General features: G+C 56.4%; 1 protein-coding gene across 3 annotated transcripts; it reads right to left on the reverse strand.

Annotated features, from left to right (window-relative positions):
* Nucleotides 1-2,389: 2,389 nt before the first annotated feature.
* SNCB (synuclein beta) lies at nucleotides 2,390-12,736 on the reverse strand. Of its 3 annotated transcripts, XM_003900569.2 has the most exons (6): nucleotides 12,467-12,736; nucleotides 11,723-11,852; nucleotides 8,832-8,873; nucleotides 8,512-8,630; nucleotides 3,396-3,485; nucleotides 2,390-3,025 (listed from the first exon to the last, which is right to left on the reverse strand). In XM_003900569.2, the coding sequence occupies exons 2-6, from the start codon at nucleotides 11,841-11,843 to the stop codon at nucleotides 2,993-2,995; spliced, it is 405 nt and encodes a 134-aa protein (XP_003900618.1). In that variant the 5' UTR covers nucleotides 11,844-11,852; nucleotides 12,467-12,736; the 3' UTR covers nucleotides 2,390-2,992. The 3 variants fall into 3 exon arrangements, with proteins under 3 accessions (XP_003900618.1, XP_009207880.1, XP_009207879.1); XM_009209616.2 differs by lacking the exon at nucleotides 2,390-3,025 and having other exon boundaries at nucleotides 3,294-3,485; nucleotides 8,844-8,873; nucleotides 12,467-12,731; XM_009209615.3 differs by lacking the exon at nucleotides 2,390-3,025 and having other exon boundaries at nucleotides 3,294-3,485; nucleotides 12,467-12,731.
* Nucleotides 12,737-14,024: the final 1,288 nt, after the last annotated feature.

Genomic DNA, 14,024 nt, shown 5'->3' on the forward strand with positions numbered 1-14,024 from the left:
TAAACGAACCCACAACACTTGTGGGCAACATGTGTACATGCGTGAACACTGATGCAGACAGAGCACACTTCATGCCCATACCACCTTTGTAAGTGTGCACACACAGCTCAAACCCACCCACGTGCATAGCCTCACTCCCTGGCTCCATGAAATTGCACAAGTGTCCATAATCTCCACGCTGCTACCTCCACATTTTCCTGTTGCTCGTGTCTTTTGTTTATCTCCCCTCAGAGGCAAAGCAGTCCCCTTTTGGAAATTCCAAAGGAGTTGAGCTTTGGAGACAGGCTTGGGGCCGAATGTGGCCTTTGCCACTTCCCAGCAACGGTGACGGTGGGCAGAGTAACTGCCTCTCCAGCCTTCATTCCTTCATCCATAAATTGGGGGTAAAAAACAAGAAAGACTTGAGGGCAGTTTCCAGTGAAATTACTGGAGATAAGCGTTTCATGGTGGGATGTACTGGGCACTTCGGAAATGGCTTGGTCCCTGTCACAGGGGAGAGCCCATGAGATGTGTGGGCTCTCACATGTACACGGTCAAGGCTTCTGACACAAGACTGGTATCTTGGCTGACACTTCTAGCCTGTGCCTGGAATGCATTGACCCTGGCAGATAAGAACACTGGTCTCTGAGCAGAACCATTCTCAGTGGGACCAGATGTGAGGCTTGTCACCCAGGAAGCAGGAATGAATCTCCCCACAAGCCAGATGGCAAACCTGGTTTTTGGCGTTTAAAAATAGGGGTCAGGTGCTGGTAGCTGGATTGGAGGTGGCAAAGTCAGTCTTTAGAGGCCAGGCAGTGCATGAAAATGAGTGAAGTGGATGGGTGTGATACAAAAGGAGGGGACGGACCGTGGCCAAGCGGAAAAGGTGTGTCCAGCCTAAAGGCATTCAAATTTCACAATTTTAAAACCTTGTGCTCGCAAATCAAACATATCTACAGGCCAAATTCAGCCTGAGGGCCACGAGTTTGCAATCCCCACGGATTGTGGTTGTGAGAAGCATCTTAATTCAACCAAAAGGGATCTGGAGCTCGTGACATCCTCACGTAAGTGACTCAGAGAATCCAAGACCACCGGTTTGTTCCCCGCGCCCCCCCCCCACCCCCCGCACCCCGTCTGCCAGCTGCCTCCTACTTCAGGAAATAAAGGTCCCTACCCTGCGGGCCAAGGTGACCTGAGCAGAACGGTCTCCCGCAGCGTTCAAGGCCTTCTTCCCAGCTTGGCACCACTTCTCGCCTCCAACAACTTAGGGAAAGAGGCGCTAACACTCGGGGGCTAACTGAATAGAGCAAACTTCTTCCAGCTAGGGGCTGGAGGGCGACGCAGTCTTGCGGCACGGAATTGAGGTCGCACCGAGGTTTAGAATAGGGTAGGGTCTTGCGCAGGCGAGTTTGGGGGCCTCTGCGGCACAGCCACGCCAATATCCCGTCCGGTGGGGGCGGGGCCTCTGCGGGACGGGGCGGGGCCTCGGTGCAAGCGCGGAAATAAGGCCTCTGCGGCAAGAGGGCAGGGGCGGGGCCTCGAGCAGGGAGTGCCTGTGCCAATAAAGGCAGCACATGGAGGGGCGGTGCCTCAGCGCGGAGCCAGCAGTATCTCCGCCTCCATCTGTCTCACTCTGAGGCGGTGTTGGGGGCCCCCTAGTGCTGATCCTGATCCGCTGAAGGCTCCCAGGCGGCATCCCAGACCTTTGCGGGCCCTCGCCCACCTCAAACTTTTGGCCTCAAACATTCCGGCGCCTTCGTGGGGGTGGGAGGGTGGAGCACCGGAGGCCAGGGCTCTGCTGGCTCCAGGGGCAGTTGCCCATTTCCCCTCCCCTTAGACAGGTTTTTCTGCGTTGGGTAGGTATGCGCGGGGCTTTGTGCATGTCCACGTTCTGGAGTGGGAGAGGTCTTTCAGCGCTCGAATGGGAGCGCGCTGGTCTGCACGTGTTGGCCAGCGTGCGTGCACGCGTGTTTGCACGCTTGCGCGGCCAGAGTGCGCACACTCGGGTTCGCGCACTTGGACCCACGGAGAGGCACGCGGGGTCCGCACGTGAGTGGGCATCGGCGCGCCTGCGCTGCCTGTGCGGCCAGATGTGAGCCCTTCCGCCCCAACACTGCGGCGTCATGGGGCTTCCCTAGATCCTGCACTCCCAGCTGGCACTTTAGGGACTAGCAGGCGGCGCCCGAGGCCACCTTCCCGCCTCCCAGCCCCGGGGAGCACCCTCCCCGACCTGCCATCGGGGGACAGAGTAGGAGATGGAGACACGAAGCCAGAGGTGGCCAGTCTTGTACCTCAGCTGTGTGTGCCAGACCCCGAAGAGCGCAGAGGGGCAGATTGGGACCTGGAACACCCGCCGCCACGTGCCGCCCCCACCCGGCGCCCAGCCCAGCCCTGCCCGTGCGGCGCCGGCTACAGACAGATTAGCTTTATTCATGGACTCGCGGGGGACGGCCGGGCCCACCCGCCCGGGACACGCTCACACGGGGGGATGGGGACTCTCCATGCCACAATCACAACACACGACGCCCGCGTTCGGACCAGGCCGGCTGGGGGCGGTGGGAGGGGGGACATGGCACAGCCTGGCTCCTGGTTTTGGTTAAAAAAAAATGTTCTCGGGGTTAATGGGAGTGGGGCGGGGTGCTCTGAGGCTGCCCGGGGGCCCCTTGGAAAGCCACTGTCGGGGATCGGGGAGGAGCCGTCGCTTCGGATCTTCGTTTAAAAACACATAGAACATGCTACATCCGCGCAGACGCTGGACGGGAGGAGGCAACACTGCAGGGGCGAGGCTCCCAGCCGCGGCCGCAACCCCGGCCCTGTCCACGCCCCAGGGTTGGACGTGGGCGGGTAGGACAGACGGATGGACAGACACTAACACAGGCTCCGAGGAGGTTGCCTCAGAACGGAAGGAAGATCTCGTGATTGGGGAGAAGGAGTCAAAGGACAGCCCTGGCTCTAGGGGGCGGGGCAGGGACAGGGACAGAATTGTGCTGCTGGTGGGGGCTGTCCTGGGCCCCTACGCCTCTGGCTCATACTCCTGATATTCCTCCTGCATCACAGGGATGGGGGTGAAGTAGAGAAGAGCAAAAGGGAGGAGGAGTTGGAGACCAAATGGCCAAGCCCTGGCCCAATAACCTTCTCCCTCAAGGAGGAATAGTACCTTCCCCTTTTCCTGGGCAGGGGAGGAGCCTGGAAGTTGGGGACAGCAGAGAATTCCTGGGCAGGGGTTCCTGGGGCCCAGCGCTAGACCCTATCTGCCCTCTCCTCCCTGCTCCCAACTCCTGGGGCCTGAGTTCTAGAAGAAGGGTGTCAAGCTCCCTGGCCCAACCATCTCATGCCAGGGATGTCCCACCCCAGCTAGGGACGGCAGCAATCATCCTGGATTCCCAAAGTCCCGCCCAGCCCTGCTGCCCTCTCACCTGGGGTGGATCCTCGTAACTCTCCCCTTCTGGCTCCATCAGGGGCTCAATCAGCGGTTCCTCAGCGGCTTCCTGGGCCACTTCCTCTGGCTGTGGGCAGAGAAGGGCAGGGCTGGTGAGGACAGCCAGGATGCCCCCAAATTCCCACACTGGGAAGCTTTGGGCTGGTTGGAGTAGGGAAGGCTAGGGTGGGTTGGCAGAGCAAGGATAATTTCTAATTCAGCTGTTTATTTGGAATGCCTTGGAAGTGGGAGGGAGGTTAAGGGGGAAATTCCCCTGAATCACAGTTGAAGTGACAGTGTGGAGCGGGAGCTGGCTCTCCACAGTGCTCCCCCTATGCATGGCGGCCTCTGCACTTCCACCATTTGGATACTCAGTCACCAGCTTATGCCTCATCCTTTGTGTCAGGCTCTGTGCTGGGCATCGGGACCCCAGAGATAACCCTGGGGGTTCCCCTGGGCTGAAGGGAGCTGGAGGCTCAGGGACAGGGCTGGGCAGGGGCTCTGAGCCATTCCCTGCTACCTTCCACTCATCCCTCCCCCAGGCCCTGTGTGGCCTCGTTTCTTCAGCTGTTGCTATTTTAAGATAAGCTGGAAGCCACAGCTCGTGGTGTTGCTTGGATGTGTGAGCTAAGACTCTCCCCTCCCCACTGCGTCTGCTGCCCAGACAGGCGCAGACCAGCGGGCATGCATGTGGGTGGGCTGCCAGACACATGGCCAGACACCTGCAGACGACCACATGTATGTGAACAAACACGGGACCGAGCTGGCTGCACACACAAGCACATGCGACAGCCTGGGATCCATGTACAACCTGTGCAGGGCCTCCTGTGGGCTGGCACACACCTGGGATCCAGGAGCAATGGTGCCGAGGAAAGCCTGCCCTGACCACATCTGCACCCTGGGTGTCCCAGTCCCATCCAGGCAGCGTCAGCTCCTTCACATTACCTGTCTAGGTGGGCCCTGTGGGCACATGAGTTTCCAGCTCCTGACCTGGCTCATTTCCCCACTGCACAGATGGGTATGCCAAGGCCTAGGAGGTGGGGAAACGTTATTTTGCCCCCAAGTCACCCAGCTATGACCAGAACCCAGGGATGGAATGTAGTGTTTAAAATGCCAGCTTAATAGCTGGGCACTGTGGCGCATGCCTGTAGTCCCAGCTCCAGCTACTTGGGAAGCTGAGGCAGGAGAATAGCTTGAACCCGGGAGACGGAGGTTGTAGTGAGCCAAGATCGCACACTCCAGCCTAGGTAACAGAGTGAGAATCCATCTCAAAAAAAAAAAAAAGCCAGCTTGAGCACATTGTTTGGAAACAACCCAAATGTCCAACATGAGAAGAATGGATGTGTGCCTTGTGAGCTAATGACACAATGGAATACTACACAACAAGAATGAAGAACAACAATGCATACAAGAGCAGGGCTGAGTCTCACAAGCTTCCTGATGAATGGAGGAAGCCAGATACAGAATAGAAGAGCATAGACTTCATGATAACATTTTTTTTTTTGAGACAGAGTCTTGCTCTGCGGCCCAGGCTGGTGTGCAGTGATGCAATCTCTGCTCACCGCAACCTCCGCCTCCTGGGTTCAAGCGATTCTCCTGCCTCAGCCTCCCAAGTAGCTGGGATTACAGGCATGTGCCACCATGTCCGGCTAATTTTTGTATTTTTAGTAGAGATGGAGTTTCGCCATGTTGGCCAGGCTATTCTCAAACTCATGACCTCAGGTGATCTTCCCACCTCGGCCTCCCAAAGTGCTGGGATTACAGGCATAAACCACTGCGCCCAGCCTCATGATAACATTTACAATAAGTCAAAAAACACCCAACTAATTTTGTGCTGATAGAAGCCAGGAAGCAAGGCCAGGAAGAGTGGCTCATGCCTGTTACCACTCCCAGCATTTTGGGAGGCCGAGGTGGGCAGATCACTTGAGGTCAGGAGTTTGAGACTAGCCTGGCCAACATGGTGAAACCCCGTCTCTACTGAAAATACAAAAATTAGCCAGGCATGGTAGTGCATGCCTGTAGTCTCAGTTACTCAGGAGGCTGAGGCAGGAGCATCGCTTGAACCCAGGAGGTGGAGGTTTCAGTGAGCTGAGATTGTGCCACTGCACTCCAGCCTGGGCAACAGAGTGAGACTCCATCTAAAACAAAAAGTCAGAAAGCAGTTCCCCTTGGAGGGGGATAGGCAGGGCCAGGACTAATGGGAGGCGGGTGAGCCTCCTGGAGTGCAGATGTCAGGGAAGCCTGGCCTCCCTCTCCTGGCCGTGCAAGTGAGACTCCATGAGCGAGTGCCCCAGACACCTCTTTTGTCTCCCCCTAGTCCTGGCCCTGGGGATAGGAACTGGAAGGGGTCACAAGGTGGGGTCCTGGGGGATAATGTTCTGTCTCGAGCTGGCTGCTGGTTACAAGGGGAATTCCCTTTGTGAATATTTCATGGAGCTGCCAGTTTTCCGCATGTACATTGTACTTCAATAAAAAGTTCACTTAAAAAAAATCCCATAGCCTGTAATCCCAGATACTTGCAGGGCTGAGGCAGGAGGATTGCTTGAGCCCAGGAGTTCAAGATCAGCCTGGGCAACATAGCAGGACCCCATCTCAGAAAACAAACAAACAACCCCAGCCTGGCCACCTGGTAGCTACCTGGTATCAGGCAAGTGATTTTGCTTCTAATCTCAGCAGCGTTGCATGGGAAACGAGGCTGGTGAGGATTCCATGATGATGGATGGAAAGCAAGCTTGAAGCAGAGAGTCTCAGAAATGCAGACCCAGGGTCTGCATGAGTCCCCCCATGCTGCTGGTGCCCAAGGAGCTGTTGTCTGGTTTCTAACTCTACGATCTTGGGCTCCCTTGGGAGGGTAGACTTGAGGCGTCAACAAGCACCAGTAGGTGAAAGGTGACCAGACAGAAATGATTCTGTTCAACCACCCACATCACAAACAGCCTTGGGGCTGACAGAGAGGCTGCACCTGCCTCTCTTTTGCACCCCAGCTCACAGCACTAGGACTGGCCCTGTGCCATCACCAAGCAACTCCAGTGACATGGCCTGAGCTTATCCTCCTGACCACCTTATGAGGGAGGCAGGCAGGAACTGGGGTCTTGGGCAAGTGACTTCACTTCTCTAAACCTCAGTCTCTTCATCTGTAAAATGGGATGGTTATGGTGCCATATAGGTACATTGTGAAGAGTCAATGAGTTAGTTCATGTAAAACATCTAGGACAGTGCCTGTTCATGAAAGAGATCAATGAATGGGAGTGATTATGGTAACATGATTATAAGAAATGGGAAGTCATGGCTGGGCGCAGTGGCTCATGCCTGTAATCCCAGCACTTTGGGAGGCCGAGGCAGGTGGATCACCTGAGGTCAGGAGTTCGAGACCAGCCTGGCCAACATGGTGAAACCCCGTCTCTACTAAAAACACAAAAAATTAGCCAGGCGTGGTGGCAGGTGCCTGTAATCCCAGCTACTTGGGAAGCTGAGGCAGGAGAATCTCTAGAATCCAGGAGGCAGAGGTTGTGCCATTGCACTCCAGCCTGGGCAACAAGAGCAAAATTCCATCTCAAAAATAAATAAATACACAAAAGTAAAAAAGAGACACGGCTGGAACTAGAACTTCTGAGTCAAGACCCTGACTTCCAACAGTGGAAGGAACCAACTATGCAAAATGGCAGGAGTGGAGGGCAGCGTGGGGTCTCCCACAGCCTGGTGGATGCACTCATGCTGAACGTACACTGGTCACTCGAACCAAACGCTGCAGAAGGAGCCCCCATCCCCATGGAGGCAGGGTCTGCATATGTCCGTGGACAGGCACAGAGCATCCACAGCTAATGCCTGCACACACATGTCATGGGGGTCCACTTCCAGGCACACCTGTGGTCACAGGATCCCCTGCAGGCAGACACAGACTGCTTGCGTGATCACGTGGCCACAGTCTCTTGCGGGGCACTCACAGTATGCAAACCCAGCTCTTTACATCCATGGTTCTCATAGTACGCTCCCTGGAACTGCAGCATCAACATCACCTGGGTACTTGTTAGAAATGCAAATCCTCCAGCCCCACCTCAGACCTACTGAATCAGAAATTGTAAGGATGGGGCCAATGATCTGTATTTTAACCCAGCCTCTTGGTGATTGATACACACTCAAGCTTTGAGAATATCTAATCTATATTATCTCCAATCTGCATAAGAGTCCTATTGTGTTCACTCACATTTTACAAGCGAACTATCGGGTTCAGAGACATGGTGGGACCTGCCCAGGGTCACGCAGCCGGGAAGTAGCGGAGTTAGGATTCAAACCCAGCTGAGGTTAGGGGTAGGTGGGTTCAGAGCTCACAATTCTTAATCCCCTTTTATCAGGGAGTCCTAGTAGGGGGATCTGTCTCCATGCACACATGAGTGGCCCCCAGGAAACACAACTGCACAGATCACATCCACCCCAGCACAGCTCCCACCTGCTCCAACCTGCCTCAGGGCCTTGGTACTTGCTGTTCCTATGGCCTTAAATTCACTTGCCACACATCTCAAGGCTGCCTCTCTCATCCTTTGGGTGTCAGCTCAACTGGTTCTTCCTCAGAGAAGCCTTCCCAGCTAAAATAGCCCTCTCACCCCTTGCCTGTTTGTCCCATTGCCCTCTCTGTCTTTTCTCTGTAGCACTTATCCCCGTGGAAAGCATCCTGCCTGCTGGCTTGCATTTTACTCTCTTCTTCCACTACAATGTCAGCTGCAGGAACATAGGAACCTATTCACTGCGGCAGCCTCCACGACAATTCCTCTCTGGCATGGATACTTGTTGAATGAAAAGAAATGAATGAACAATCATTGACACATGCAGACATGGCCAGTAGTCATCTGGGTCACGCTGGCAAGCACGATACACGCAGACAGCCAGGTCTGGGGGTCCCCATCACTGGGAGCATCACACATCACACCCATGCACGACTTTATTCAGATGCATTCTGAGCTGAGTCTAGCACGGCCCTGCAGGATGGCAGGCAAAGTAGCTTGTGTTCCATGCTGGTGGCAGGACTGCGGGGGCGGGGATGGTGACAGGTTTATTTGTGTGCCTAGTGTGTGTGTGTGTGTGTGCGCGCGCATGTGCGGGTCAGGAGGATCGCTTACCTTCAGATCAGTGGGGAATTCCTCCCTCTTCACCAGGCCTGTGGCTGCTGCGATGTTCCCTGCCCCAGAGAACACAGCTCCTCCCAGATGTGAGGCCTGTTCCTTGGTTTTTTCAGCCACTGGAGCAGGGAGGGGGTTGAGGAAGGGGTTTGGGAGCAAGGGGGAACCATCGATGCCCCACCTTGTATCCCGGGACCTGCCCTTCCCACAGCGCATTCCCGCAGAGGCCTTGGGGGTCTCCCCCGCCCCTGCCCTCTGGTTCCCGGCCAGATCACCGGCCTAAGTGAGAGAAGGGGCTGGTGCCAGGGCTGGACTGGTACCTGAAGCCACACCTTGTACCACACCTTCTCGGGTCTTGCTTCCTGCAGGGAGAAAAAGCGGCACATTTAAGGGCTCTGTGCTGAGGGAACAGAAACTCCAGCACAGCATGGTGATGACAAAGTGGGCATCCCGTCACTGTCCCCACATCCTACAACCTGCACCCCCATGTTAACCCCCCTCTTATCACTGCACTGGGCCCCCACACCTCTGTCTGCAGGAGTTGCAGTTCTCTCTTGCCTGACGCGATACCCCACCCCTCTAGTGGATGCTGGCTGAGGGCCGGTGCTGTGTAAGGTCCTCTGCCTGCCCCGTTGCACTTCACTTTTCCCCAGCCCTGGGAGGCGGGTGCTGTTATTGTCCCTGTTTCACAGATGGAAGCTCAGTGTGGGTTCCGCCACTAGGAAGTGGCTGAACTGACATTCAAGTTCCGGCCTTTCTGGCCCTCAAACTTCAGCTACCAGCCACTCTAACAGCATGTAGCCCAGGATGGGAGGCAGGTGGGGGGTGGGAGTAGGGGTGGAGCTGGGAGGCGACAAAGCTATATATTTGAAAGGTTCCCCTCGTGCCCAATGTACCACTGCCCACAGCCCACTGCCCCATTCCATTTCCTTTAAAGATTCTCTTCTCCTAACAGGGGTGCAAGCCCCTTCTTCTGGCCAAAGTAGGGGGTGTCAGGCTCAGGGTGGGTCTAAAGGTGATGTGCAGATTGTGACTGGCACCCATGGCATTGGCTGGGCCTTCCTAGGAGGGTAGTACCTTAGTCACATCAAAATGGCTGGGGGCTGCTGGGAAGGCCAGAGGGCCTGATCTGGGCTGGAGGATGAGAGCCGGAAACGGGGCGGGGAGGATCCCGTCTGACAATGTGACAACACAGACAACAGTGATGGAGCCAGAACTGGGTGTCTAGGCAGGCTGAGCCTGGCAGGGGGTTGGGGCGAGAGGCTGGCGTGGGAAGACAGGGTTCTCAGGGCGACGGCCAACCAGCACCCAGAAACAGGAGGGGCAGGCTGCATGCTCCCCTTTCACTCCTCCCACAAAACATCAGTTTCCACCTGCTCTGTGCCAGGCCCTGGACCAACCTCTCACTGTCTAAAGTGGGTAAGAGAACAGATTCAGTTCCTGGACCTCAAGTAGTGGGGAGAGGACTTCCAGCCTCCAAGGACTGTGTGAGGAGGGAAGGAACACTGCCTGGGCCTTGAGAAATGGGGAGCAGATAGACATCAGAAAGGAAATTGCAGAGGGTATCCCAGGCCCAGGGACCCACTTAGACAAGGCAGAGCAATGTGCTTTCAGGACAGTCCATGTGCCAGGAGCCATGGGTGTGGTGGGAAACGTAAACTGAGGCAGGACCGTGAAGGGCATTGAATGCCAGGGTACAGGGAGCCGAGGCTTCAACTTGTAGGAACTGGGGGCCATCAGGGGCTCCCAGGCAGAGGGAGGAACAGGAAGTGCCAATCTAAGGGGAAGAGCAGTATGGCTTGGAGGGGCTGAGTCTATTATCAGAGAGACAATGTCAGGGAGCCAGAGGCCAGCAGGAATGAAAGACCTTGGGGAGGAGGCAGGAGGGAGGCCAGAGCTGGTATCAAGCAGACATGCAATTTAGCCTTCTCCCGGTCTCCATTGCCACCGCCCTCGTCCCTGCCACCCTCATCCTGTGCCCGGTCTCCATTGCCACCGCCCTCGTCCCTGCCACCCTCATCCTGTGCCTGGTCTCCATTGCCACCGCCCTCGTCCCTGCCACCCTCATCCTGTGGCTTTACCATCTCCCATCAGACCTCTCTGCAGTTGTTCTGTCCCCAGAGGCCCAAGCGACCTTTCTAAACTAATCACATCATGGCAGTCCCTTGCTTACAATCTCTCGTGGCCATGATAACAACGTTTTGCCCTGGCCTGCAAAGGGGCCTCGTGAACTGTCTCCTGCCCATCACTCTGACCTCACCTCCTACCACTACTTCCTGCCTTGCCCCCAGCTCACCCCAGGGCCTTTGCACCTGGCTTTTCTGCAGCCCTGCCCCCTCTTATGACTCAGGGATGAGGCATTCTGTTCGGGGAGCCACTGGATGTCAACTTGCACTACTGAAATGCTCTGTATCACCATCAGGAGAGCAGGAACCATTCTTTCCTGTTCATTTGAAACCCCAGCATTCGCAGGAGGCCTGGCACATGATAAGTGGACACAAAATATTTTTCAGATGGCCACAATCCAAATATGCTACAACCCTGGGCAAGTTATCCAACCCTGGCCTTTCTCCTGATACCAGCCGGTGGTTGCAAGGAAAGCGGACGGGGAGGAGAGATGGCAATGGTAAGACCACAGGAGTGGTGATGCAGGCGGACCTGGAATACAACTCAACTCGGCCTTGGAGATGCTGGAGGGAGGCGCCACAAGGGAAGGGGTGGGGCTTCCGACTCTATAAAGCTCGTTCAAACCCCAGTTTCAGCATTTACCAGCTGGGTGACCTTGGGCAAGGTACTTAGACCTCTGGGAAGCCCAGTTTCCCTTATCTGTAGAATGGGCTGGAGCATTAAATGAAGAAATGGATGTTATGACATTTTACCCAGTACTTGGCATACAGCAAGTGTTCAACACCAGGTAACTAGTAATGGTAATAAGGATAAGAAAAAGGAGGTTCTCTGCTTTCATCACTGCACCGGTCCCTGGCCTTTCAGCTGGAGCTCCCCCTCATCAGCCCGCCCCGTGTCCCCATTTCCGGATACAGACCCAGGCTTCTATGGGCTGGCTATGTCCCCCGTGACCCCTGCTGACCCCGCCCCATCTGCTGACTCATATTCTCCTGCCCAGAACCCCCCTTCCCGGGACCCGGCCCCAGCTCTACACTTTTGGGGGATCCCCAGCTCTGCAGCCCCAGAAACCCCGCCCCTCGCCCACCGACGTAGAGGACGCCCTCCTTGGTCTTCTCCGCCGCCTCGGTGACCCCCTGCTTGGTTTTCTCCGCGGCTGCCACAACGCCCTCCTTGGCCATGGACAGGCCCTTCATGAACACGTCCATCCTGGCGACCTGGGGAGGGCGATACACGGGCACCGGTGCTCTGGCCCCGCACCCTCACCCCAGCCCCTTCCGAGGGACGTGGGTCCCCTCCTCCTCCCGAGACCGTGGCGCCCTTCTGGACCCTGAGCCCCATCCCGCTTTCCCCCATCCCACCCCACTCCCCAGTGCGAAGCCTCAGGGCCGCGGAGAGTCCTAGCGTCCTTGAAACCCGGGAATGCGGGAGGGGCCACTGCCTCTGTTATCCGGGCCCTGCAACCTGCAGCCCCGTGGAACCGGAGTGCTGGTTCGGCGCGAAGATCCAGGACCCGCCTGTACACGCACGGCAGAGTTACACGGTCATGCACACAAACATACACCATGGACAAGCTCACGTGCACACACAGGACACGCAGACGCTCCAACGCGCACGAACACCCCGACCCACACGGGCGCAGACACACGTCCCCACAGCCGCCCGGGCAGCTGCAAACACCGGAGCATACTCACATACTCCGGGGTGCACACTGATGTGCATCCTCCGGACCCCCCTCCATTTTCCATCCCCTTCCCCAGCTCCCTCCTGCCGCCTCAGTCCCCTCTCCACCCTCATCCCGTTCCCCATCCACGGCGCGCGGCCGCCTCACCTGGATGCGGGGCCGGGGCTGGGGATGGAACGGTGGCTGCGGCGGGCGGACGCGGGGGCTCCGCTAGGCCGGGTCGGGGTGGACTAGGGGCCGGAGTGGGGATAGGGCCGGGGTCAGGCGCTTGGGTCGCGGGTCCTCAGCAGGAGCGCAGCAGTGCCCGGGTCTCCGGTGCGTCGCCAGCCACCGCTAGTTCCTCCCGCCCTGCGAGCTCGCGCGCTCCGGCTCCGGCTCTGGCGCTGCGGCAGCTCTGAGCTCAGCACCCGCCTGGCGGCCGCGCCGCCCCCTCGGCCTGACTGACAGGGGGCGGGGAGGGTGACTGCGCGTAGCCGATGAGCCTCCCGGGGCGGGCCCGGGACGCGCCCCTGGGGGCCCCGGCCGTGAGACTCTCGTAGTCTGTTGGGAGGTGGAGGAGGGGGACAATGCGGCGTGCGAAGAGTGGGGAAGAAATCACGCGATTGGATTTGGAGTTCTGCTGGGCTCGAATCTCAGCTGTGCTTTTTATTAACCGTGGGACCTTGAGCTACTTGGCTCTCCTTTCTGAATGACAGTTTCCTCCTCTGTAAAACAGGAATGGTTAATTCAACGAATGTTTACTGAGCGCTTAGACAAGTGGTGCAGGTTCAAGGCTGGAGGCAGTGGAAAAGCAAAACAAGGTTCCTGGTCTGGGGAAGCTTACCATGGGGGTGTTTGTACGTGTGTGTGTTCGTGTGCTCAGCGGGGGAAGACAGGAAAGAAAATAAACGGATCAACATCGAAAGCAACAAGGTCATTACAGCTTGTAATTTGTGAAGGTAACGGTGATGTAACACGGGGACTAGAGGAGGGGTGCTTGAGACAGGGTGGTCAGGGAAAGCCTCCACCAGCAGGTGAATTGTAGAGACTCCAGAGAGGCACCATGGCACCACAATGGGTCAGGACAAGATCCATAGAGAGTGCAAATGCAAACGCCCCAAAGCAGTGCTGTGCTGACAAGACAGCGCAGCTGGAGAGCCAGGATGGAGGGAGGTGGAGAACAAAACCACTTTTTTGTGTGTTTATGGTGGGGACTGTCAAAATGATCACAGAATGCCAGGCACACAGTAGGCCCTCAGTTGGTGCTATGATAGAATTATGCCCAAGAAGCTGTAGTATCCCAGAGGAAAGGGACTCTGACAGCTTAAGGGAGTCAGGAAAGGACATAAAAAGAGGTGACATCTGAACTGTGGCCTGGCAGGAAGGGGAACACTTCATCTAGCAGGCTAGGGAGAAAGAGAATTTTGGGCTATGGGTACAGCATGGGCAAAGGCACTGTGGCCAGAAATGCAGGGTGTGTAAGTGACAGGTAATTAGGTAAGGGGGCCACCAGCAGCCAGACTGCAAAAAAAAAAAAAAAAAAAGAAAAAGAAAAAGAAAAAAAACCCAACCAACCAACCAAACAAAAAACGTTCCCAGGCCGCTGGTAGAACTGCAAATTGGCGCAGACATTTTGGAAGGCAATTTGGCAGTGTTTACCAAAAGCATAAATGCATGCGCCTTTGGAGCCAGCAGCTCCCCTTCCAGGAATTGATCCCGTGTGACT

This window comes from Papio anubis, chromosome 5, assembly GCF_008728515.1.
Source record: "Papio anubis isolate 15944 chromosome 5, Panubis1.0, whole genome shotgun sequence".
NCBI lineage: Eukaryota > Metazoa > Chordata > Mammalia > Primates > Cercopithecidae > Papio > Papio anubis.

Excerpts from the sequence above, each read along its gene's own strand:
- SNCB (XM_009209615.3), bottom strand. The coding sequence starts at position 11,843 with ATGGACGTGTTCATGAAGGGCCTGTCCATGGCCAAGGAGGGCGTTGTG. Across the intron at positions 8,874-11,722 it reads GGAGGGCGTCCTCTACGTCG|GAAGCAAGACCCGAGAAGGT; the intron begins GTGGGCGAGGGG and ends TTCTCCCTGCAG. Across the intron at positions 3,486-8,511 it reads AATTCCCCACTGATCTGAAG|CCAGAGGAAGTGGCCCAGGA; the intron begins GTAAGCGATCCT and ends CTCTGCCCACAG.